Source organism: Crocodylus siamensis, chromosome 2, assembly GCF_052110815.1.
Source record: "Crocodylus siamensis isolate JL-2025a chromosome 2, ASM5211081v1, whole genome shotgun sequence".
NCBI classification, from domain to species: Eukaryota; Metazoa; Chordata; order Crocodylia; family Crocodylidae; genus Crocodylus; species Crocodylus siamensis.
In genome coordinates, this window is record NC_143396.1 from 277354026 (window position 1) to 277380999 (window position 26974).

The 26974-nt window shown below is 42.9% G+C and overlaps 1 protein-coding gene across 3 annotated transcripts in view; it reads left to right on the forward strand.

Annotated features, from left to right (window-relative positions):
- Window positions 1-26974, forward strand: part of KIF26A (kinesin family member 26A) — a 141537-nt gene that overhangs the window by 65612 nt on the left and 48951 nt on the right. For all 3 annotated transcript variants that reach the window (XM_090034136.1, XM_090034133.1, XM_090034134.1), the window contains exon 4: window positions 6342-6508. In XM_090034136.1, coding sequence (XP_089890262.1) covers window positions 6342-6508 — 167 coding nt within the window. The remainder of the gene's footprint in view (window positions 1-6341; window positions 6509-26974) is intronic.

The following is a 26974-nucleotide window of genomic DNA, read 5'->3' on the forward strand; positions in this document are numbered from 1 at the left end:
AATGGCTGAAACTGGTTTGAGATAAACCTGGTTGTGTGTAGTATCAGACTTAACTGATTTTGGGTCAGACCAGCTTATGCAATGTCTGCCCCAGACCCCTTCTTGGTTTAAGTTAAATCAGAGTCCCCCCAGCATTCTGGCATGCTCTCTGGGCTGGGCGGGGCTCTCTGCTCCAGGGAGCTGGGCTGGCCCCTCCCCCCTGCTCCCCAGCTGCAGCTCTGGCAGAGACTGCATGTACAGCAGGGTCTGCCTGGCTTCCTCCTGCTCCCCACTCCCCCTCAACATCCCTGCTGAAGCAGGGATTCCCCCTCCCTTTGGCCTTATACAGACACCTCTCAGCATTAGCTAGCAGACCTCATGCTGGCTACGGTTCGTGCTGTGGTAGATGGGACAAAGGCAGACCGGACTGTGCTGGCTTAGGGCTTTTTGAAACTAATCAACAGGTAGCTGGTAATGTCCCTGTGTTCCTTCCTTTGAAAAAAATTGTTTAAGAAGAGCTTGAACTAATGGAGAGAGGCTTTGTTTTCTGGCGGGGTGATAAAATGCTGTGGTATCAATTCTTTGCTGGGCTTCTCAGAAGAGGGGGAACCCCTCTCTAATCAGAGCATCCTGCGGGGGCCTGGCCATGCCCCTCCTTCAGCTCAGCACTGTAGAAGGGAAGTGAGAGCTGCTCTAGCGCCCCCCTGCTTCTAGCCTGAGCCACTGCAGGCATGTGCCTACATTTCTGGGATGTGTGTGTAGTTACAAACTGGTTTAGCCTAGCCAGGTTAGACTAACCTGCAAAGATTGAATAAATTCAGGCTCAGGCTTTTTGAATGTCTGCCCTAGCCTAGATGGTTAGATAGCAGCTCCTGAATAGCTTTGAGTATGTCACATGTCATGTCCCCCACCTCCCACCTTGGCTGAATCAGGTTCGCAATTTGAGTGACAGTGCAAAGCTGCCCTTAACTTTGATTTCTGAAGGTAAGGGTGGCCAGCCCACAGCACGTCACAAGTGGCATGGGCAGCCTCTGTGTGGCACGCAGCAAATAGGTGCAGAAGCAGGGAATGCATCCATGGGTCAGGCAGGGGGCAGAGAGCAGAGCAACAGATCCGGCAGGGGAAGGGAACTGGATTGATGTTTGGGAAGGGTGCAGAGCTTACCTTGTGTCATGCTTACCTGAAAGGTTGCCCCCCCACTTTTCTACAGGCTCCCCAGGGCTAATGAGCACCATTGACAATTACCCTGTTTGCATATTGTTATGGCTGGTTTGGAGGTTCAACAGGGACATGTCTTAGTCTGCAAGGGAGCTTTTCCACAGGGACAAGGTATAACAGTTCCAGTGTCCTGACTTGATTCTTTCTCTCTTGCCACAGCACCTCTAAGGGCTGATTCGGTGCCCTCCTCCACCCTAGCATTCAGTCTGCTGAATGTGAAAAATGCCCGAAGCAAGATTTCTAAAAGTGCTGGCCTAGTTGTACTCTCCTTGTGGTCAATAGGAACGTGACTTCAGTGGGAGTGGAGCTAAACCAGGGTTGAGCAATTTTGAAATCCTTCCCTTGAGAATTAGCCAGTTTCCAAAGGGTTAAGATCTTTATTATGTAGCTGAATGGTTCTTTATTAAACCTATATATTAAGGAGCAGAAGGTTGTGACATTTAAGTATTCAGTGAAGTCAGTAACAGTTACAACAGGGGTGTGATTTCTCCATTTGGTCATGAGTGATTGATGATAATTTAGTAAACAGTGAAAGCACCGTTCCTGTTTAGCAGCCTACTGGAGTCTTCTCCCTGTGCAGACTTGTTACAGTGTTAAAAAAAAAAAAAAAAAAAAAAATCCTCCAACAAACCTGTTCCCACTTCTCTGGAGAATTATACTTTCAGGAGACATCCTCCAGAAGCAAGTAGCATGAGAATGCTGAGCTGAGGGAAATACATGGGGGTCATTCTCAAACTAATTTATCTTCCTTTTAACCCTTCAGGACCCCCAGAAGAAATTAGCCCAACATTGTGGAGTGACAAATTGCAATGTGTAGGAGTGTCATGTTTTCTTTGTTCAGTTTTCCTGTTTCAGAGTGAGTGATGTGGACTTGCCAGGTTTCCCAGCATCTGAGCTGGCTTTTCTTGAATCGATATGTGCCTGGGACTGTGCCTTACTTGTGTATCCACCTTTTCTGAAACTTCTTGTCTTTCTGTTTTTTTCTTGTTCCCTTATCCTTTTTCAGCTTCACTCCCCACTTTTGCTGCTTTCTTTGCCTTTTCCAGAATGGTCTAAAGAATGTCTCTGCTGGCAGGACAGTAAATGGTCCGAGACCTTTTCACCCACCAATCGCTCCTTTGTCCTTGCCTTTCCTGTCTTTCCTCCTTTGCTTCTCTCTGTAGTTTTCCTCAGCCATATTGACACCATCCCTTTAGTGTTTCAGTCTCACTGCATCTCTCTCTTTGTTTCATATGTGGTTAGAAAACATTCTCTCTAAAAAGCTCTCTGTGCTGGTTACAAGGGCTTATTTTCTCTAGGCGTACTCCCTGCTGTTTGGATGCTGTACCTGTGCTTGCTTGAAGCACTTACGGTAATCAGTTCTGCCATCCAGCTCCCCACCAGCAGATAGGATGAGTGGGAAGAGGATCATTGATTAGAAGGAGTACTTCATGAGCAGAGCGCTTTTGGCATTTCTCACTAGGTGTTTGCTACCCTCCATCTTTACCAGTGCTTTTAAGGCCTGACGCAATGCCTATTAATTAACCAAGAGTTTTTTTCCTGATGACAGCAATCCTCCTCCTCCTCTTCTGTCACCCTGTTCAAATTTGGGTCCAAAGATGGGCCCATGCAGTGCAATGAGCACTAGATTTAACTCTTAAAATAACGTGTTCAAAAGTACCTAAGTGATATAAGTGCCTGAGTTCAAAAGCTTCAAACGTTTAGGATCCCAAGTCTGACTAAAAGTCAGTGTAATTCTGACTACTAAATACTTATGTTTTGAAAATGAGACTTGGACTCCTAAATTACTTAGACACTTGTTATCTATGTTGTGAAAAATATTATCTATACTGTGTAAAAAGCTATTACTGATTACATGGGCACCGATGCTTTCTTTCTCATAAGTCAATGTACTGACTTGTTAGGAGGAGAGTAGAAAATCACAGTGTTGGGTCAATGATGTGGAGTTAAGATGATGCAAACAATACCTGAAATGAATCTTAAAGTTTGAAAAACCTTGTTTTTCTCAGGTTGTCAATATATGTGGCAAAAATGATTTTACCTCTGAGTCCAAGAGTTGTAATTGAGTAATTAAAGACTTAATGAAAAGATATGGATTGTCTTTAAATGAATTAGTGAAATAATGCATCTTGCATGCCTCATTCAATTTTTTCTCTCTCTGAGAATCAATGTGTCCTCCTTGAAATCTCACTTGCCCTTCTTTTGATGTATATCTGCTTTCTAGAGCAAAGAATAGGATTCTTTCACTTACCTGGAGACAGGGCTTTAACTCTTCAAAACTGACCAGCTGTTTTAGTCACTGAAAATTTTGGATGTCAAACAGAGCTACCTTAGGGAGAGGTCTCTTGTTTGGAATAGATTGAGTTACACCCGATCTAAAATTCAGGGCTATTTAAAATATCTCAAGTTGAGCATCTGATAGTTGAAGTTTTTGGAGTTGCTAGTTATTTTGGGGATTTAGGACTTGAGGATTCCAGACAGGGTAAAACCTGGTGTTACCCATTTCCCAGGTTAGCTTCTTGGACGGTATGATAAATCCATTCTTATTATATGCATACCAGACATAAAAATGTCCTGTTCAGCAAAAGACCTGTATTAAATGAATAGCTTTTAAGGAAGTTGACTTGCTAGAAGGCTTGAGATGTGGTGCACAAAAGGTTATCCAGTCAACAGATTCTACTGAGTCCTCATAAATCTCTGTTAACTATGGCCATGAAATTCCATGAAGTATCGTGTTAGCTGTGCAGATTTCACTTTTAGCTTTATATTAAGAGGTCATTGCAGACAAAATACAGTAGCTGAGAAACACGTTGCTGCTTCTATAATAATTCTTCTTCTGTATTACTTTGTAACTTCAATATGTGATTCTCCTACTCGCAAAAGACTGCTGCCCAAACCCCAGTTCTGCTGAAGACAATGGAAATGTAGTAGGGACCAGAATGGGCCCTGTAATTTTAATTTGAAACAGTAGAATCATGGAATCATAGAAAATTAGGGTTGGCAGGGACTTCAGGAGGTCATCTAGTTTAACCCCCTGCTCAAAGCAGGACCCTCCCCAACTAGATCATTCCAGGCACTGCTTTGTTGACCGGAGCCTTAAATCCTCCAGGGATGCAGATTCCACCTTTCTGGGTAACCTGTTCCGGTGCTTTTCCATCCCCCTTGTGAGAGATTTTTTTTCATAATATCCGACCTAAACTTCCCTTGCTGCAACTTGAGACCATTGCTGCTTGTTCTGTCATCTGCCACCACTGAGAACAGTAGCCCCAGTAGAAGCTCTAAATGGAGTTTCTGAATTCTCTTCCTGTGAGATTCTATGTCTTAGCCTCCAGTTTCTTAAACCAGGTTTATATAAATGTTTTTAGTGAACTGTTCTGGAAAGAGCATCAACTATATGCTATTTAGGAAGAAATTTTACCGCATGGTCACGTTGGTATGGACTGAGGGGGTGGAGGTGAAGGGGGAGTGGGGGTTGCCTTCCTCTATAGCGGGAGGTGGGGGGCATGGCCCGCTACCCTTGTAGAGGCAGGCCAATGACTTCCATGGTTCCCCTGCTTTACCTGTGGCAGGTTAGGGTGTTATGTCGATGTTGTGTCAAGGCTGATGATAGTCTTGTGTAGAGATTTGTATGGGGTAGTTTGGATAGGGATGATCCTGCTTCAGGCAGGGGGTTGACCTAGATGACCTCTGGAGGTCTCTTCCAGCTCTACTTCTCTGTCTTTATGATATTATAAGAAACAAAACAAACAACTCTCTTTGCAGACCAGACCCTTTGGAAGTGCTGAGCCCATTTTTTTCCCCCTGTTGATTGTGGTGGTATTTGGGAACATGTCACCAAGGGCTCCATCCAGAAATGGGCCCTTACATGTAGTACCATGAAGTGTTTCAGAAGTGCCTGAAGGAAAGGAAGTTCTTTGCTTGATGTCTGAACAATTTTATATTTCCTTCTCTCTTGAGAAAAACACATTTTGAATTTTGTAAGATACAAGAAAGATAACGATGTGCATGTAAGTGTGAAGATACTTGTTACCACGTTAGTGTAACAGTTTATAAAACATGATCTACAGCAGGACAGAATTTAAAGTTTGGTGGCATCCCAGGGAGTATTTAATTGCAGTTGTGTTTCATTACAAGGCTGTCTTCCTTTTTTGGAATTTATTTTAGCTAATTAGTTGGAAATGTCAGAGTAGTATTTCAGATGACAGAAGCATCATATATCATCATACATGAAGCAATTAACTCTTTTGACAAATATTTATTGTGGTGTCATCTTTAATTAAGTCTCTTGTACTCTTGGACAGACAGCAGACTTTCCTATAAAAGGACATCTTCCTTCCTCTATGGATGTGCATTTGCGCATACTGTCACTGAGCTTGTACAGGCTTAATGGAAGCTGGCACTGAAAGAGTTAATGGGCCTAAACATCAGTATAATGACACTATTCTACAGAAGAGACTTCACAGAAATTTTGGCCAAAGAACGAAAAAAATCTCAAGCCAGAAACTCCTCTGAACACTACTGATTTTTGGATAGTACGCTGAAAAGCATGTATCCCCAGATACTTGTTCTTTGTCCAGATACCATTTACAGAAGAAAGAAATGTAACATTCTTGTCCCACTAAAACCATCAATATGGGAAAAACCAGAGAACACGCGCTTGCATAAAAGTCTCTCTCTTTTTATCAATATTTTTACTCGGTTCTTGTGGTCACCCATGTGAAACATGTTACAAATGTGACTGTTTGGTTGGTTCCTTTTAAACAGATAGGTCTCATAGATGATGCGCCTCTGAGAAATAATTTCTGACAGTTATAACTGAACCAGATAAACAGTTCTGCCAGCTACAAAATAACACTGTAAAACAAAAGGGTTCTGCTTATCGTTTTCCATTTCTTCATGCTTGTCAAAGTGTTTAAGTGTGCATTACCCATAACAAAGGGTCTCCGTATTACTTTGCTTGTCTGCCGTAGTCATGGGTTTAACCTTCTCCACTGCAGGGCCCTCTATGCCATGGTTGTCCACCTCCATTACTTTGTCTTTATATTTTAAGTATGGCTTACAAAGGCGTGCTTGAGATGCGCCACTTGAAAAGTTAGGCTGGCGCAGTTACTTAATGCATCTATGTCTGTTTTACTTTCTTTCAGGCAGAAACAGCACCGGAGAGCGGCAGAGATGGTCCTAATGTCCAAGTCACCTCAGGGCAGAACAACTCCGACCCAGCTGGAGCAGGCAGCTCTTTGATCTCACAGAGTTTGGTTGCTCCTGCCGGGGTCTCCGCAGGTACTTCAGCTGCAGCGTCGTTCTTCATAAGGTAGTTTTCGCCTTTATGATTATGCAGTTGGTAATGCATGTTAATAGTTGCATGCTAAAGTGGTTTTGACCATGCACCCTGCAGAACGGTTCCACATGGGATGCTGGTGGCTGAAAAGTGAAATTAAATGGCCTCTCTGAACTCTGGCTTTGTACATAGCTGAGAAGTGAGGCATCTCAATGGAGTAATATTTTGCTCTCGGGGGGCTTCAAATCTTAATTGGATAACCACAGAGAATGTGTATATTGATCTCAATCCAGTCCCTAGTGGATATTTCTGCTTATAACAATATGCTACTTGGTAGGCTTCCTTGGCGCAGAGGCTGAAATAGCGGTAGTTTTGCCTATCTGAATTAAGCTGTGCATCCTCTAGCCATATATAGTATTTAATTCATTCATCAGTGTTTGTGCGTATGAGTGAGATACGCATGTAAACCTCCTGCTAGGCGCTGGATGGCAGTAACAAGGGCCACATTCAAATGAAGGGGTTAAACACTAACTTTTCAAATTTAGCTTGAGCCACTACTCAGAAATATGAACAAAGTTCCCCACCTGCAATGAAAAGTTCAATTAAAACAGGGTTTATTACAAGGGAAAAGGGGAGCAAACACACACCTTAATGAAAAAACCCAACTACTAAAACTTAACTATAACTTAAAACAATTCAGTCACCGGCAAACCAACCTGGGGAGCTACCACCTAGCCCAGTCAGTTGGGAAGGGAGACCCACTTAAGGTTGAATTTCTACCCCTGGTGTAGCTCCATCAGCTATGCTAGCCAAAATAGTCTGTGCTGGGTAGGGAGTAGGGGTGTGTGAAATGGGCTGTATTCGATTCAGATTTGGATTTGAACTGGGGACAGTGATCCAATTTGTTGATTTGGATCACTTTCCCCTATTTGATACGGCCAAATCTGAATCTGAAGATTTGATGCTGATTCAGAGAATCACCGATTCAGCCATAGACACAGCTTTAAATGTTTTTTCTACATACCTTGAGGTACCAGCGTGGCTCGTGAACACTGTGATGCTGGGGCAGATGGAGCGTCCCACAGGAGTGTGGCCCCCCCCCATGTGCTCAGTGCCGATCCCAGGAGTGGACTGGAATTATTTCAGAGCCATTTCTGGGGCTGCTGCCGAGTGTGCTGGGGACCCCCCTGCACTCCTGTGGGACGCTCCATCCGCCCCACCATCTCAGCATTCACGAGCTGCCTGCTACCTTGAGGTATGTAGAAAAAATATTTAAAGCTGTGTCTATGGCCAAATCTCTGAATCTTTCCATATCGATTCAGAGGGTTCCAATTAGATTCAGAGAGATTAAAGGGTTTCCTGATCCGATTTGGATTAAGAGATTTGGCCACTGAATTGGGCTGAGTTGAATTGGGGACCAGAGCTTCGCATAGCCCTAGTAGGGAGGCCTGCATGGGATTTGCTGCTACTGTTGCTAGGTAGAGCAGCTAGGATGCTAGGGTGTGCCATTTTGGCTACTAGAGGGTGCTGCTAGGGTATGATAGGGAGCACTGCTCTGGCTGTGGCCTCCAGTGGTCACTGCCTCTTCTCTTGTGCTGCTGGTGCCATCACTCCTTTGTGCTGCTGGGGTCTCTGTCACTCCTCTGCATGGCTAGTGTTTGGCACCGCTCTTCCTCTTGTGCTCATTTTCAAGATCATAAGCAGCCCCACCTCTTTTAGACTTTGCCCTACATCCATGGTAGGGTCAAGGATTTTTTCAGCTCTTTTAACTATAGTGAGTTGCAGGCTTTCATCTAAGCCCACTATAGAGTCCTGTGATGAGAAGCACTTTCACTCTGAGGAGTTGATTACAGCCATCCAGGAAGTGACTTGTCTAAAATCTCTCTACTCATCATCATTATGCTTTGCCCTAACACTGAGGGACATCCTACTGCCAACCTGCACATCTCGCAACGAGGGCTGATCTTTTAGTGACCATTGCGTAACTTCGCATTAGCAACATTTACATGCCTACAAACTTCGCCGCTTTGGAAGAGAGGGCTAGTGGACACAAAATCTGATCCACCTGCTCTTTATAATTGTAAACTTCAACCTCAAACAGTATAACCCAACCCCACAAACAGTGGAAATAGGTTAGAGTAGCACTCAAGCATGCATACTAACCAGGCTGTGCAGATAGAGTACACAAAGTTACCATTCTAGAACATAACCAGAGTCAAATGTGTGGAGAGTAAGCTGGGTTACACTTCTTTTCAGAAGCCTTTCCTCTAAAGAAGTACTAAAATGTTCTTCTCTTGTGGACTGTTAATTAGCCCAGAGCCAGTGTTGTCTGTGTCTGTGTTAGACCTTTTGTGCATGATGGGTTCAGCTGTATTCTCCAAGATGTTTACATGTACTGTCTTGTAAAATCAGATGTTGGTTTGATTTTGTGCACCTGCAGTCGCTGATTGTACAAGATGTACCAGAAGGAGCAACCCTTCGTTCTATAGACAGATAGTGCTTACGCAACCTTTGCTCATGAGCAGCAGAAGATGAATATGCATCCACATTGAGAGATTTTCTTTTCATCAGTCCAAAATGGGGAAATCATATTTTCATCGGGTCAGATTTTATTTGGGAAAATTGAAAAACAGCTTTTATTTAGATTGTTATGTAGTGAAATAACATAGGCATTTTAACTGCATTTTTTTGCCATGATTGGTAACAAAATTGGTTCTTGCATTAAAACCTTACATTTCCAGGCATGCTTTGAGAAAATTGCTAGGAAAAAAATGATAGAATTCTCACAGTGAGTGCTTGTCATGAAAACAGTTTTTTAAACTTAATTTTGAAAAAAGCTGGTGCTTTTAATTATTGATATTAAGTAAATGGACCAAACTATCAAGTAGGTAGTAAGTTCAAATTTAAAAAATGACAGCACACGTTTAGAGCTTTGTTGCTTTTCAAACTCTTTCCTACTGAAAACAGATCATGTAACCTAGTGTTAGAAAAGATGCATCTCCAAATGGCATTTAGAAGCGTTTTAGACTGGTAAAACTTTCTAATAACACAGGTGGAACATCATATTGTGGTCTTTTTCTTTTGCCCTTTTGCAACATCTCTGCTGTAGTTGTTTTAAATGAAACTAATCTGTGAAAGTCATGCAAGTTCAGGGTTATAACTTCACTGTAAACAAATGTCTGAAATAACAGTAAAGGGTAGAGGGAAGTAACAGCCTTTTCTGTTTAGCAGGGTTTTTTTCTTCTGCTGTGGAAGATCCTCATCAATTATTGCAGCAGGTCCAATTCAAAATCTTTTGAAATCAGTGGAAAGACTTTCATTGACATCTGTACACTTTAGATCCAGCCCTAAATACTTTCTGTGAATTCATCTTTGTCCTCAAATTTTTACAGCTTTGGCAGATAAATTCTGGTAAAACATTGTAATAGTGATTAATTATGCTGTTTGTCATCTGGGAAAATCCTTTCTGTTCTCTTTTTAACTTGATAACTGAGCAGGTTGAATTTTTTTTTGCAAATTATATATATTATGGTTTACATAGGGTAGTTTGGATAGGGCTGATCCTGCCTCAAGCAGCAGGTTGGACTAAATGGCCTCTGGAGGTCTCTTCTAGCCCTACTTCTCTATGTCTTTAAGATATGAAAAACAAAACAACTCTCTTTGCAGACCAGAGCCTTGGAAGTGCCAAGCTCATTTCCCCACCCCCCCAGTTGACTGTGTTGGTATTTGGAAACAGGTCACGGGGCACTTGGCACCATCCAAAAATGGGCCCTTAAATGTATTACCACTAAGTGTTTCAGAAGTGTATGTGTGTGTGTGTGTATAGCTGAAAAATAGTCTAATGAAAAACAAAATTTTCTAAACAATGATCAGTCATCTAAGTGTTTTATTTGTATATTTATTTTTGCAATATTTTTCTGGTATTTTCAGTAAGATCCAGATTCTGTTCCACCTCTTTCAAATCCCTGAAAGACTTAATATGAAAGGCAGGTGGATTCTCCTCCTCCTTGCTGCTTTTTAATGACTCCATTTTTGGACCCTTTAAATAGTATGTTACAAAAATATTTGCATTAATGAAATGGCAGCCAACTTTTTCTGGCTACAGGTTGGGATGATCCACATTGGGTCAGAGGAGGGTGGGTGGGAGGGGGCTGGAACCCACCTGCAGCCAGGGCTTTGTCCTGTTGCTGAAGCCCTATGTCCACCAGCTGTGTCCAGCCTGCAGGGGCCATAGGTTGCTAGCTAACTGCACTAAAGGAGCTTCAGGACCTTGAACAAGGTGGAATAGAATCACACTTGAGCTCTGAAGTCGGTTGAGATGGCCAGTCAATGGAACGGGATCTGGCCCTATGTATTTAATAACATGACTTCTGAAATTTCCCATTTACCAAAACCCAGGTCTTAATGAAAATCTGTTTCAAGTAAAAGCAAATGTTGAAAAGCTGTATTTAAAAAAAAAAATCTTATTAAAAGAAGTAGGTTATAGTTATTGCAGAGTGTCACAAAAATGAAAAATGGGCTCTGAATTGAAAGCTACTTCAGAAGCAGTTTAAACAGGTATTGTTGGACTGGGAAATGGGAGTAAAATAGGATTGAGCTGGGGCTGGTGCATCTCACCAGTATGCTTTAGTCCCAGGTCTGGCCAGGGGACATACCTTCACGAGTGCCAAGGATAAATGGATTCCCCTGTTACTTCTCAAACCACGTGTCCTTTAGATGACTCCTTTTTTCCATTGGAGAGTGAAGTTGGCAGGAACAGTGGAATCAGAGATCACAGGTCATGATATCACCTGAATATTTTCTACAATTTTAACTGGCCATCAGGCTGGTGCTGATCTTTCCTCACAATTTCTTCATTTCATGTATACCCCCTCCACCTGTCTTTCACATTATCTAGCTTCTTTCCCTTCCTTTCCCTTATTACTATTCCCTGCCTTGTTCCCCTGAGACCCTTCCTTTATTACCGCATCTCCTTTCCTTTTATCTTTTTCTTTAGCTATTCCTGTCTCATGTAAACTGCTCTGTTCTGGACAAAATGTAAGAAGAGTTACGGCCGTTTGCTGCCATCACATCATTCTCCCTACTTGCATCTCCTACCCCTCCCCTTCCCATATGTCTGTCATTGTTATTTAGACGATATGTACTTTGGGCCAGGGACTGTTTATTATACTGTATTTGTACAGTGGCTGTCATAGTGGGGCTTGGTTAATGAGCAGGGCTATCAAAATGCAAATAAATAACGATAACTGCCCTTACATTAAAAGCTGCATCTCTGAATGCTGCAGGTTCTCCTTTCAGTCGCTGGTTGTTGCCACACCTTGGCATCTGTTTTTTTTTTTTTTTTTTTTGCTCTCATCATTTGCTCTTTGTGCAAAACTGTAACCTCGTGTTTGTAACCTCATTATCATTAGTCGCTCTGAAGCTGGTAAACAAGGGATCATATCCTTAGAGGGGGGAAGAATAATAAAGTTCTGCTGCACAATACTTACCTAGTCGTAAGGTGTACTCAGGCTTCAAAATGAAAATCATTTTAGACACCCCTGGCACAGAATGTATTTATTTAGTTGTTATTTAGTTAAGGATACTGTATGTGTGCAGACAATCTGCATGTTAAATAAAGAGCTCTTTCTCATTTTAATGGCTTGCTCAGTTTCTTCAAGCTTAATTATGTTCTACTTTTGTTTTTACTGTGGTCATTTATTCATTAGCCTGAAATGCAAAGTGTCTAAAGTGGAAGTGTTCAGTACCCAAAATTAAATGTAAAAAAAAAAAAGAAGAGTAGAAGCAAGTGTGCAAGCAGAATGAAATCATAAAATAAAATAGACCCCTGGCTTCTGGGCTGTCTTCTCAGGATTATTTCTGTTATTATCCAATGTCTGTCTAATGGAAGATGCATAGACAGTTCAGGGAGCATGGAATGGAGCCCAGGTTGTTCATCTAAATGCCCTGACTACGAGGCTGCAGTGTCAGGCTCCAGTTTGCTGGTTCTTATGTCCCCAGGACTGTTAAGTACTTGCCTGCACAGTGGTCCAGCTTTCTAGGGTTCATGCCTGAGAAATGGGAGTGCTAGGTTTGGATCGCCTTAGACTGAAGAAGGCCTACAATTCAGGTTTTCCACATTCTGGGAGGCTGGTTAAGTAAAAGACAGGCTTTGTCGCCACCACCTACTCCTCTGGTCAAGTGCTTGCATGAAAACAGCTGTGGGTTCTGTGCATTTTACTAACTAATGCTGTAGGTGTGTGTTAGGCATGTGATGGGATTGTACCTGCCTCCGCCTCCCAGGGCCATGGGCATGGATTAGGCATTGTTCTGCATTGTGCCTGGACAACAGTGGAGCTTGGGAAGGAGCTCCATGCCTAGTTGCTCAAACTGGGGCACATCACTATGTGTAGAAGCCTCGGTTTAAGTGCCTGGATCTTAAGCTGGTGGAGGTGCCTGAGCCAGGCCCTGAGTCGGGCACCTAAGGTTGGACGAAGAGTGGGAGGGGAGTTCAGATGCTCCCTCTGTGTGCTGGCTGTAGTCACCTCCTTGCTGAGCAGCTGGGTGATCTGGATAATCCTTAGGGCGCACCTAGGTCTCCCCATTCACTGAAAGTAGGTGCCGAACCCTGTAGACACGGATCACACTCCTTGGTCAAAGTGTCTACATTTTGTATCTTGCAACACCTAAGTGGAAGTACCTGAATGGTAAGTCTGGATCTGGCAGCAGAAACCTCAAGTCCACCAAAATCTGCCATTTTAGGTGCCTCATTTACCAGACTGGGTCTGACCCATAGTACTATTGATTTGGCTCACTCCTGTTGCTGTTGCACTCCTTACCAACGTTACAGAATAAAAAAAAAGGTTTGTTGGTAGTATAAGGTGATGATAAGTTTTAAGACTCTTTTGTTAGTGGAGCACCCAAGGGAGAGGGAGCACTGTTGCCTGAAGAGCAGGAAGGGAAATGGGAGAGAGGAGGAGGGTAAGAATGAGAGTCCACTTAGGGGAAGAGGTTAATTGCCTATTTGCCAAAAGGGAAAACACCGCTCCCTTGAGAGAGAGAGAAATTGAGCCCCTTAAAAATTGAAGCCATCACCATTAATCTGCTATTTGTGTCTTTTGGTGACTTGTGACAATTTGTGGCGGTGACATCTGTATGCCTTGTTGGGGAGCCTGTATTTTAAGGAAAACATTTGTGGCCAGTTCTGGAGCAGGAAGGCAAGACTTATGTATGATTGGAGCAAGCTGTCGGGCAAGATGGTTAGTAAGGAGCTCTGGGGGTTTAAAACTGGCACATGATGGGTGGAGAAATGGCAACATGTTAAGCAGCTCTTCTACACTTTTAATCTTGTCAGTGCATCTTTTCATCTTTCCAAACTAGCTTGTGAGAGAGGCTTTTTTTTCCTTGTTATGATAGGTGCCTCTTATCATGTTCCATACTTTTCAAGGAGTTTGTATACTTGCCATTTGGTCATGAGACTGGGTTTGCCACTAAAAATAAATGTATTGCATCTATATATTAGCATATATATATCTTTTTCGCCTCCATTAATATAGCACATACATACCTTTTTAAAAAAAGGAAAACTATCAGCGGTTGGTGCATCCTGGCACCCACTGTGTATAGTTATGTTGCCTCAGGAGCCTGCATGCTACCTCCTGAAATGGATGTGATGTAGGTATTGCAGGGCACTACTGGGTGTGAGTTTAGCTTACTGCTCTTCTGGGAGTGAGTTTAGCGTACTGGCAATCAGCCAGCCCTGGAGTAAGGTGCACCAGGTCTGGGAGAGAGACTGCAAGAGTCGGCCTGGCAGGCTCCACAACAGCACTTCCTCACGTAGTCTTGAAGTAGTATAGACAAGTCCATTTCCTCCTTGAAGTTAATCAGGTGTCTGTCCAGTTATCCTGTTTACTTGGTGGCTGAAGCAAGACTTGGAGATCTCAGGTAATACTTCCAGGCTTCCAGGTAGCTTGTATTAGTTGGATTACTTGGGTGTATTTGAAAGTGTTACATTGAGGTCCCAGTTCACTGGTGTACACCCATTTAAATTGAGAAAACTGGAGTAAAGCAGTGGTGAAGTAGGCTCATTATTTTTCTGTTGACTGTATACTGTTGAGTCTGCAAGAAAGCTGTGTCTATTTATTTACACGTGGCATAAGAGATTAAATGTGGTGTGCTTTTTACTTGGAAAAAAAACAGGAAACTTTTTTTTAAAAAAAAATTCATCAGTCCCTTTGCTTATGAAGAACATAAAACATAGACTGGGTATTGGAATTGAATACATTTTTAAAAAAAAATAAACTTAGGCACTTTGTAGATTCTCAATACTCAATCATATTTTAATGCTTGTGAGTTGTGGATTAAAGAATCTAATTATTCACTAATGAGCAGTAATGGTACATATAAACCAAGGGTCACTATCCTATTACAGGCACCTGATGGTTCGCTGATAAGCATTTGGTCATTAGATTGACCATAAAATACAGTCAATAATTGAGGTTACCCATAGAGCAGACACCTTATCAGCTTTAGGCATGGTGGGACAGCTTGTCAGTACTCGGTATACTGATTGTTCTGTGACTGAGCATATGATTAGGGTATTGAAGCCGTCTGTATCTAATGAAACTGCAAGAAAGGCATAGCAATATTAACACAACCACTAAATGACTAATGTGTTTTTCTTCCAAGCCTCAGACACTTCAATTAGTTCCAATAAACTGTGATCTAGTGTAGCAGTAGGTTCAGCGCTTCAGATATGTTGTGTACAAGCTTTCATTACAGTAATCTCAATTTGGAATGTTTTGCGGACAGAGACAATGATTATGGAAAGAAAACTGTGTGGCTTTGGATGAAAATCTGATGGAAGTAATAAAGACTATTGCTGGCTTCAAATTTTGCTGTTTATTTTCACATTTTAAGTTAAAATACTTTCCACGGCACTAGGTGGTGTTTGGATTTATAAGATAAAGCCATTTGCAGCAAATTTTAAAGTTTCTGTATTCTGCCATTCATCTATGCAGCTCCCATAGACTTGCACGTGTGGATCTAAAGTCAGAATTTATTGCTTAGCATTTTGTGCCATATGAACAAGTTAAAATGTTCTAAGTCTTGAAGGCTTCTAGGGAGATGTGGCTTATTTGTAGTGTTTTATGACTGTCTGTTGGAAAACAGACCTCAGGACCCATGCATTTGTATTATATTTTTTCCATGAGGATGCCTTAACTTTTCATAAATTATTTAATACAGCACAGAATGCAAACTGCCTTTTGTCTATGAACTGCTGTTCAAGCTTCTATGATGTGACCTTGGAAAGTAACCATAGAAACATGTTAAAAGCATCAACCTAAAATCAGTAGTTCAGTATGACAGTGATGCAAATTCCATGAAAGAAGATTATGATGTATTAAGAATACTTGAGGCATATATTAACCTGTTAAACCTGATTACTCCGTGACTACCAGTACTTTCAGAATTTAATGGAGGGGAAAAAGAGAACAGCCAAAATGAACCATACATTTTTCAAGTTGCTGTGTAAAAATGTTTGTGGCTAAATTATGCCAGTCTGTCATTCTAATTCTCAGACCTGTTAAATACAGCATTATTTTTTCCACTGAGTGCATATCATAGTTCATCAGTTTTCTGTATTTAATTGCTGTAAACTTTTTACTTTGTGTCCTGGCAGGTTTCACTGGTGTCATGGGTTTGTGCAGAGTTCGCCTAATTTTAAATCTGTTTGACAGATAAAGTAGATAACTGGGGTATGAGTAAATAGTTCAAAAGAAGGTGAAAGGAATGTGCGACTTGTCACATACCGAGTTAGACGTCTCAGTGCTGCCTAGTGTTCGTTCTGGCTAGTTTGAGAGTCTGAAACAGAAGTCTTTCACACTGCTAAGCTAACAGGAGTGAATTCTGGGAATGCAAACGCAACAGTCAGTTGCTTTCAATCTCCTCATTAAACAAAATCCACACCCAAGAAATCATACGCTTTCTCTTTAGATTTAAGGTTTTCCAGCGTATGAATTAATTATCCAGAAAAGACCAATTGACACTGTCCCACTGAATAGATCCTCATGCCCAGGTATATTTCATCTTTCTAGTGCAGTGTAGTAGCCAGAGCAAGCTAGGAACAGAGCCATTTTCAGGAGTGTAACGGCTGATTGGTATTAATGATCCTCAGTTACTAGTTGGAACTGCAGCCCATTCTCATTAAACCTCAAACAATGTTCCTGCCACTTTTGTTACTGCTTATTTATGATTTGGAGGCACATCATCTTTTTTTAATGTTAATGCCCAGCAACGCTTATACCTGCTTGGCAAACTGGCACTTGAGCATAGGACCAGATGATAGTGTCCAAAGCCACAGCTTTCCATAGGGAGTTGTGTGGAGCTGCCATGTCCTTGGAAGACCGCTTTGGAGATTGTACCTCAGGCTTGCATAGGGTCTTGAGCCTCTCTCAGCTATGTGAATTAGCTGGGGAGAGGGTTAGCATCTACCTGGGTGATAGATGGGTGTTAAATGCCCAGCTCTGTCGATGACAGTGCCTGAGTATCCTTTTGTACCTTTAAATCCCTCCCCTTCCCTTCCTCCACCCCTGAAAATCTTCTGGGATGGAGCAGATTTGTGCCCACAGTCTATTGGCTCTGCCTTCTGACATGGGAGGGCATGCCCCTTCTTGCCATCCTTTTCATCTTGGTGAGAACTTGGAATGATTGGGTAGGACTTCATAGGGGTATGAAAACAGAGGGAGCTTTCTTGGCTTTATGGCCAAGCTCGGGACTCTCCCAGTCTTGCTCAGGCCACTCTGTGCCTGTTGGGATGTAGTTGCTGGCTATCTCTATGGCATAATCTGACGTGTCAGTTGGGCAGGACACATTATAAGGATTCCTGACAACTGGCTCCCAAAACGGGTCCTGTACGACCAGCTCGCTGATGGTCACCATCTTAGAGGTGGGCAGGAGAAGAGACTCAAAGACACCTTGAAGGCCAATCTGAAGAATGTGATATTAGCAACAATACTTAAGAGCTGAGCCCTGAACTGAGTACCAAATCACCCCCAGTGGCACCAGGAGGCACAATAAGGTAACTCATGAACAAACTTGAGCAAAGTTGCCTCGTTATGGAGGCAGATAGACAAGACAGGCAAAGGGAAGGAGCTGTGACCTGACTTTACCAGGACCCATTCCTTCTTCTAGGAACTATATGCCATATCTGCAGTCAAAGACGTGGATCTCAGATTGGCCTGGACTCTCTGACTCCTGTGTTGACTGGTAGATTGTAATCCACCTATCGAGGAACTGCTTGCTGATGATGAGAATAAACATACGTGGCACAGTGTTACGCAGGTGTGGGGAAATGGCAATAGGCTGGAGCAGGAAATGTGGAATTGGACAACATCTCATACCATTCTAGGAAAGCTTAAGTTTTCCTAGTTGCTGTGGCTGCATAACGTTGTATGTAATTAAGAACAAACAAAACAATGGATGTTTTCCTTGTATCCTGTTTAATGTTAACTCATGAGGGGAGTATTGTAACACATCTGAACTAGAAAAACAAGCAGGCTTTGCTCTTTAAGGCAGAATTGGCTCTCCGAAGCCTCAGATCCAGGAAGCCTTGAAGAGCTGAACATCATTATTGATATTATCGCTACTATAACAACATACATTTGTGTAGTGCTTTAAAAGCATAGATGAAACCTGGTTTCTCTCCTCGGAGAGCTTGCCTATGGAGAGTTGGAGAGTGACGTGGCAAACAAAAGACCATTTGCAGGACAATGCTTCAGGAAAGGGAGGGTGTAGAGAAGTTGCAGCCGTCAGGAGGAGAGTGAAGGTAGCATCAGCAGAAGGGAGCTGAGACAAGGGGAGCAGCAGGGAAGTCAGGGAGGTTAATAGACTGGAGATCAGAAAAGGACCGAGTGATTAGATGGGGGAGGGGGAGAATGCGCGATGTCAGAGGAGAGCAAACAGTGGTCAGAGATGGGGCGTTCAGAGAGACTAGGAAGTGAACGGTGTGGAGCATGGCTGTGATGCTGAGTAGGGGAGTCGAGTCTGAGCCATTGATCAAGGTTAACAAGAAGCACATAGGGCCAGTGGGATCAGAAGGGTCATCACCGTGGAAAATGGAGTCACGCAAGATGAGGGAAGGGGAACATGGGGAGAGCTAGGGAGAGAGCCTGCCAGGCATGAAAAGCAGGGAAATAAGAGAAAAGTAAGGACAGAAGAGAAGGAGGCTTAGCTGTAAGGGAGATGCAGATGCAAGATGGAAAGGAGGGGTAAGCTGGGAATGGCAAAGCAGTGCAAAGGGGTGTGGGGGGGGGGGAATCAGTGCCAGCATTGTAGCCCTTAGGTTGGCCAGGTGGGGGCACTGGGGGCGGGGGAGGAAGGCAGCAGCTAGAACCGAGTTGAAGGGAGAGCGCCAGGCTTTGGTGAATGCAAGGATATGCAGGTCAGAAGAGCAGGCAGCAGAGGCCCATATGCTGGGAAAAAAATGTATATATAAACAAAAATAAAATAAAAATAACACTTGTTTCAAAGGGCCTGGATGGGCGAAGGGATCACGCAGATGGGATCAGGGCCCACTTTTTTCGGCATGCTGGTGTTCATGCCATCAGGCCCTGCTGGTTGTATGGGTTGGGCCTGGAAGCAGTGCTGTGTTTGCTCCCCTAGGAGGTGGAAGTGGGGAGGCATGCTCCCTGGGGCTTTCCCAGCGTCTCCTGCTGGGTTAGGGAATTTAGTGGTTGTAAATGGGAGGTCTAGGCACTGCTGTTCTAAGGCTTCAAATTTCAGTGATAAAACTGTTGAAGAACAGTACTATCCTATGTGAAACATCTTAGTTGCTTGCAGGAAGAGAGTGGGGATTGTACAGGGAGCAAAGGAGGAAGAATTAGAGCCGTTATGCCTGGCAGAAAGCTTTAAAAAATCATGCCCATCGAGGATGTAGAAGTACTCTGGAAGGCACTTGCTGCATACTTGCTAGCAACAACAAATGTCCTGTGATTGTTTCTGTTTCACCGTATGATATCACAAGTGTGGAATTTGTAGTCAAGCAAACACTTCCCATCTTCATGGCTATCTGCTTTCCTTATAGGACCTTTTACCTTGTGGCTAGCCCATCAGGAGAGCAGCCTGGCTAAATAAAACCCAGGTTTGTGGAGCACTAGATGCTGGCTCCAGTGAGGAGCAGTGACTCACGGAGCTGCTGCAGGCTAGGGCAGTCCAAGTCCATTAGCTTCAGGTGTAGTTGCTAACCTTGCTGCTGGCTATATGTTTTGAAACATTCATGAGACATGGGAGGGAGAGCTAGGTTGAATCAGTTGAAATCAAAACATCTCATAAATATGCGCGAGGGAGAACCCAAGATCCTGAGCTTGAGTTTACAGCGGATGGCATGATGTGACTGGACAGCATGGGCATACTGGAGACAGTGGGAAGCACAAGGGTTGGAGTGAGTGCAGTCTTTTAAATGGGCAGAGCCCAAGGCATCTGCAAGGAATCTTGGCCCCAGTCCTATGGATATTTGACCTTATTCTTCCTTTCCTTGGCATTCCTTGTTTCATTTTTTCCCCATGTGGTTGGGGGCTTTTTGTATTTTCTGACTCTTCTCTTTTTATTTTGAGCTTGATTGCCCTGCTTTTGCTTCCTTGCTGAACACCATTTATTTGCTACCTAATGACTACATATATTTTTCTTCCCTGCTATCCACAGCCCTTCTCCCATCCCCCCGAACTGACTTTGAGGAGCCTTTTTTCTCCCCCTAAAAAGAGCTGCTTGTTCTTTCCTGTCTGCTTTGAATTTTCATTTTGTGGAGTTTTTAACTCCTGAACTTCAGCCCTTTCTTTGATTCCTGTTTCTTAGGTTTCCCCAGTCCTAGCTTAGCAGCAGTGGCAGCTGCAGTGGTTTTGCTGCAGTCAGAAGGAAGCATTCCATAGGTAAAATGATAATCAGGACTTTCCAGCAGCTGTAATTTGACAGTTTGCACCTGTTTCTTTTAACTTTATTGGTGACTTTCAGGCTCTTATATGCAATTATATATTTAACTATTGTAATGCCTTATTCTGACTGACAGACTCCACAGTTGGCACAATGAAATCCACCTTACTTGAATGTTTGGCTCTCATTGTTGAGCTGTAGTCTGAATTACTGGGTATTTTATCACATGCACTGTGTAAACTGCAAAGCAGGCAGACTCTTAAGCAACACTGTACTAAGTAGGCTGCTTTGTTTGCCCTTGTTAATGTTCCCCAAAAAGGAGAGATGTATTTGAAATACCTTTAGTGATAGCATAGTAGATAAACAGCACTTACTATAATTCATAATGACAACATAGCCTCACTGCAAAAGAATACACCGTCAGCATAGTTTCAATGTGGTTCCTTCTGCAGAAGCCCAGGGGGTAGTCCAGATGTGGGATGGTGCTGAATCTGAGCCCTGCATTCCCTGTGCGGGTTTTGCTGCAGCCCAGTGGAAGTCCAAAATTAATACTCATTGGAGGGAACTAATTCAAGGGAAGTTGAGTAGCATAAAATAAACCCATTGTAAGTGCTAGTAATGAAATCAGCTGCAAAGAGAATAAATCCCCAAATGGTCTTAAGTGTAATGTAGAGCATATATCGTTTCTTTTTAGCAGCTCTTCAGACTTAGCAGTGCACCCCAATACAGTGCTTCAAACAATAACGCCCCCTTATCAATGAATCGGAGATGATGGCAAAAGGTTTTGTTAACTTCTTTTGCAATACGTTGCAGTGGTCGATGCATTTCACTAATGTGCTAAGTGCTTTTTCAGTATGAAAAATGCCTACCTTTGCTGGAGCTGAATCGAGGAATCTTGGGTCCAAAATCTTTCAATAACTCTCATTCATAACAGCTCTTCCTAGGCTACATATAGTGACAGGAGAACAGGAGTATTACAGTTCCCTGCTAAGTAATGTTTTAAATTTGATGGTATAATTTCAGTCCATTATGTACTTGTGAAGAACCTTTTCAGAACTACTTTGGCTTAGAGAGAGGTAGTTAGCTGTCTTACTCTACCTTGCCTTCTACTTTGGCTTAAATTAATCACAGCAACACCAGGCCCTCCAAGTCCCCCCTCCATTTAAAAAAGTTTGTGTGTGGTCAGCACTTTTGCAATTCCATGACTTCCACTGTGTCATTTAAAGCTGCCAGTGCCTATTGAACATATGTGGAATAAGTAAATGGCCCTTTGAGAACTATTTTGCAAGTATAAATGCCAGCACTCGGATGAAAAATCAGAGGTAAAATCAGAGTAAATTTTGGATGGGCCCATTGAGATGCAGGTGTGAGGTAATCATCTATTTTGAACTGTTCATGGCTAAGAGAGAGAGACAGGTGGGAACAAGGTAGCAATAAGGGCAAACCGCATTAGATTTTGTTCAGTAATGTAGAGCCTAGGTTAAAACATGTGGACTTGTATCCAGGCTGGTAGTGTGGGGAGATGGGGGGGATAGAAGCATGGAAACACTGGTTTAGACCAGTCCATTTATTTCATTTTTTTTGTCTGACAATGGCAAGTAGCACAGTGGAGCTTCTCTTAGCAGTGACCTTTGCTTCTCTCATTGTGTCCTGCCTCCTTACCCCCCCCATTGGTGAGTTGAACGAAGATCAGCCAATAAGTATACCATTGCTTTTTATACCCAGCTGTTTTTGATAAATAACACAGAATTTAGTATCTTCATTAACAAATAACCTATTGCTGGAGAAGTTTTCTTAGCTCTATCTTCTTTCTGTGTACGAGGAATTGGGATTGCAGGGCTAATGTTAAGTGCTCTGTTTATATAATTACTTCAGTAATGAATAGTTAGTTAGTGCAATTGTTTCTCTTTCATTACTTTTCTAGTTTAAAAATGTCTAGTGCTCTTCTTTTTTTGGAATACAAATGTGAGTAAAGTTCTGTTTCCTGAACCATACTGTTTCACGATGCTATGTCTAGTAAAGGCTGGGCAATAAAACTTAACGTTTTTGTCTAATGTGGATGAAGTTCTGCCTGCTTTAGCTTGGTTTGTTCATTCAATAGGGTGAGGTAGTATTGTTGGTTTTGAGGGAACTACATTTTCTGTGTGTAGCTATCTGTGTTGTGTATAGCTCAAGAGCTGACACATTTTGATAGCGGGCGTTGACAGTACTGTTTACATAAAGGTTAATGTATGTGGGTTTTCAGCAGTTTGTTAGGCTGTAATCATCGAGTGAGTATGGAAGTACTGCAATGTATTTGTCAGCTTGTGGTTTGTTTTACATCATCAGTGAGCAGAGTTAGTAAAGGTAGGAGGCAAGCCCCAGCAACTGTCATAGAATCACAGAAAATTAGGATTGGAAGGGACCTCAGGAGGTCATCTAGTCTAACTCCTGCTTAAAGCAGGACTGTTCCCACCTATATCATATCAAGGCTTTGTGTAGGCAGGTCTTAAAAACCTCCAAGGAGATTGGAGATTCTGCAGCCTCTCTGGGTGACCTGTTCCAGTGCTTCCCATACCCATTCTAGTGCTTTACTAGTTGTTACTATGAAACATGAATCATATAGTGCCAATGCTCAGCAGCCATAAAGCTGTCATAAAGCAGTAACCAAGGTTTGCTCATGGCACAAGGGATTTCTTGGGTGGGGTGAAGCTGTATAGCAGGACTGTCCAACTGAGGGGAGCTGAGGGTCAGTCTGGGACACATGATGCAGTGGTGGGGGAGAAGGTTTGGGGGTACTTGCATGGGCACATGGTGGAGTTTGGAGTGGGGACGGTTGAGTGTGGTATGGTGGGGGTGAGGGTCATGGGCCCACGGTGCAGTGGGAGCATGTTGTAGGTGTGTGGTGCAGTGGTGGGCAGGGGAGAGTCCAAGAAGGGCTGTGGGTCTCCCTTCTGTGGCTCGTGGGCCATGTAGCCCCTGGCTGCTTGGAAGCTGGACAGCTCTGATTTGATAGCAACTTAAGGGACTGCTTTGGACTTCAGTTGACTGAGGCCTTGGGGGAGCATAAAATTTGCTTTTCATGTCATACTTAGTGCAGCTGAGAATTTGGCCCATCATTTTTGATTAGGAAAATATATGAAGCACAGCTGCCTATTGCTATCCTAGATCTAAGTACAGAAATCCCAGCTTTGTTTCTAGAATTACCCAAAATGTCCTTGATGGCACCAGAAAATTAAAAGGGCTGCAGCTCAAACTCAGAGTGAAATTTAAACCTGAAATGCGGGATTATCCTACTTCATCTAAGAGGCAAGGCATGGACTTACTCTTATGCTGGAGAGTTCTTCTCCAAAACATCAGCTATGAGTAATATGTTTTGACATTTTATAAATCTCGATCAAACTGCAGTAATGGAAGCCCTTATAAAAATGTCACCTTTTGATTTTGCATGTTGTGAAATAGCAAATACTCAGCTGAGCAAGGGCAGTCACCAACACTAATTGCTTGTTCTTCCTGGCAATGCTTGACTGACAGGCCAAATAAGCAAATGTTTGGGTGCCTCGCCTGCCTGGAGATTATAATATGAGAAAAGCTTTACTCCCATTGATTTAACTATACAAACAAGAGAGAGGACATGTTCTAGAGCAGGGGTGGCCAACCTGCAGCACCTGCCACAGGAACTACCAAAAACTTGGTACCATTTGGTCTTTTGAGAGACAAGACCACAGCCTGTCTATGATCAGGATTTCTTTGCAAGCTTAGCCAAAGAATTCAGGGACAGTTACAATTCCCTTACTGATTACTCTTTTTGTATACTAAATCAAGATACAATCACGTTTCCCAGTTATCCTCTACTCCCTCGTGGCAGGTAAAGCATTACTACCACCTAAGTCAGATAAAGAGGCAAGTGACAGGTCTATAACCCAACCTTTTATTGATTACACCCCAAAGTATAAGAATAAGCACTTGTCTCTGTGCCTATCTAGCTCCCTGCAAAAGCACGGTACAGATTTTCACTTATACCAGCTCGGGGAGATGCAGGAGGGAGGAAGCAAGTGGCAACAGATTGTCTTGAATTTGCTGAGGTCTTCCCCCAGATTCCTCTTCTTGACACACAATATTTATATGTGGAGTATTCTAATAAATATTCTCATTGGGGTTATTCATTTTTGTTTTTGTTTTACTGAGTCTTTAGGAACTGAAGTGAACCAGTTTTCCTGTGGACTTTAAGGATACCAGGTAGCAGGGGTCTGTGTCCTTGTGAAAAATACAGTTGTGGGAGAGAGGACTTCTTACCCGTTTACCTCACCATCTGGGAATGCTACTTGCCATGTTCTAGTGCTTTTACTCTGCTAAGTAGGCCAGTTATAATGTGCAATAGGTTATCAGGTGCACGTTATTATTGCAGTAGAGTTCTGGCTGTCTACGTTCAGCTCCGCTGGTAGCGCAAAACACCAGTTGTTACTTTTGGCTCCTGTTGCACACTTTTCCAAACAGCAGTTATTTGTTCTTGACCTGGTCTAGTATTAGTGGCTTGGTACACAGATTCTTATTCTAATTTTCCAGGCTATGTCTTGTGATTTTAAATGCAAGCTTATTGATTATATACCAGCTTAAGTACATATTATTCATAACACAGTCTGTACTGGTTGGTGTGGTCTGTCAGTCAATGACAACGTCTACAGTTTACATCAGGAGTGAGCAAAATGCGGCTCGCGGGCCAGATGTGGCCCACCAGGCTGTTCTATCTGGCCCACGGGGCCCCTAAAATATTTAGAAAATGAATATGTATCTGCTCCTGGCTGCCTGCCATGCGGCCCTTGATGGCTGGCCAAAACTCAGTAAGCGGGCCGCCGCTCAAAATAATTGCCCACCCCTGGTTTACATACATTTCGTGGACAGTCTGTGGTGGCACGTGGCAGACTGGGGAGGAGACAGGTAGCAGATGGGGCAGGGAAAGGAGATGGGAGTGGCACTTGTGGGTGGTGTGGGGCTAATTTGTGGCATGCCTGCCAAAGGGGTTGGCCTGTATTGCTCTAGAGGGCAGAGCACAGGACTAGAGCCCAAGAGATCTCTATCCAGGCAGCTGTCTTATTGTTCACCAATAGGTAAGATTGCTCTTTGTCTGAAGGCTGAAACACCTCATCCTGCTGTCGCATGGATTAATATGTTAACACTCAGGCAGCAGCTTGGATGTATGGAACATAATTGTAAGCAGTAAGTGACATGCATTGGACTTGTTATTAAGCAAGGATCATCTGGATGCAGGCCCCGCAGCTGGAGGGAACTGGGATGAAACAGTCTCCAGAATCCTGCCGATACTTAGCACACTGAGTGTGCAATTGCTGGTGACTGCCTGGGCTGGGCAGTCTCATGGAGGAGTAATATTCCAGAGCCAGATTCTCCACTGGAGAAAGTGGCAAAGATTTACTAAAACTCATACAGCTGGGCTGCTGTGGCCCACCTATTCGAGAGAGGGAGGCAGTCAAGTATTTATGAGAGTGAGATGCAAAACGGGGAAGAAAGGGAGATCCTAAAACTTTGGAGAATCCAGATTCTTGTTTAACCTTTTTTGTAGCTCCGTCCCCAGAAAAGGCCTGATGTAGAAACCCATGGAGGCTGTCTTGAATTTGATAACTGTCAATTAACTGGTAGTGTAAGAGTAATGTTGTAGCCATGATGGTCCAGAAATTGTGTGAGAGGCAAAGATTGCTTAGGGTGATATCTTTTATTGGACCAACCATGTAGTTGGGATAAAGTTAGACAAGATTTTGAATGCAAGACATTCTTCCACAGCTTCCTATAATTGGAGACCTGAGGAAGAATGTTTTACATTTTGAAAGCTTGTCTAACTTTATCCCATCTACATAGTTGGTCCAATAAAAGATATCACTCTAAGAAGTCCTTGCCTCACAGTTGGCTAGTAGGCATTTTTGGAGTTCTGTTTAAAAATGTTATAGGAAGATGGGCCCAGTAGTACAAACCATTGTTTTCTGTGTCTGATCTTTTAATTGAAATCGATGCCCTGTTTTGTTTTATTTAGTTTGTTGGGTTTTTTTCCTCGAGCAAGTGTAGCGGTATTGTGCTTTGTGTCCTAGTATTTGATTTGTGGTTCTAAACTTATAGCAATAATCATGGTAATACTGCCAACAAAGTTTATTTTATGTGCTGCAGGAAGTTCAGGGCAGGCTGCTAGAGGGTGTATTGTAGGACATCCGTCTATTCGTTGTCTCTATTGACAAGCAATTAAGGAAACAATAACTGGAACTGCAGATACAATGACAAGTTCTGTGACTTTTCCTAGTGCTTCCTTTCAAGTTGGGTTGTAGTGGGAAGAAGTTGTTAAACTGGTTGTGATCGCTTTGTTGGCACTGGCATTTCTAGATGGGAATTGGGAAAGGCCAAGTGGGTATTGTCATTGTGAAGATAGTAAATAGAGTCCTTTATCCACAACTCTGCAAGTTGTCATAGTGAACTCAGAAGCCAGGTCAAAGTCTCTCTGTAAATTTAAGTAGCTCGCCAAACCAAACCCTAGATATGAAGATCTTACAATATGATTTTCTTAAGATCTGGACCAATTTTTTCTTGGGTATTGTTACTCTGTTGGGGCCTGTA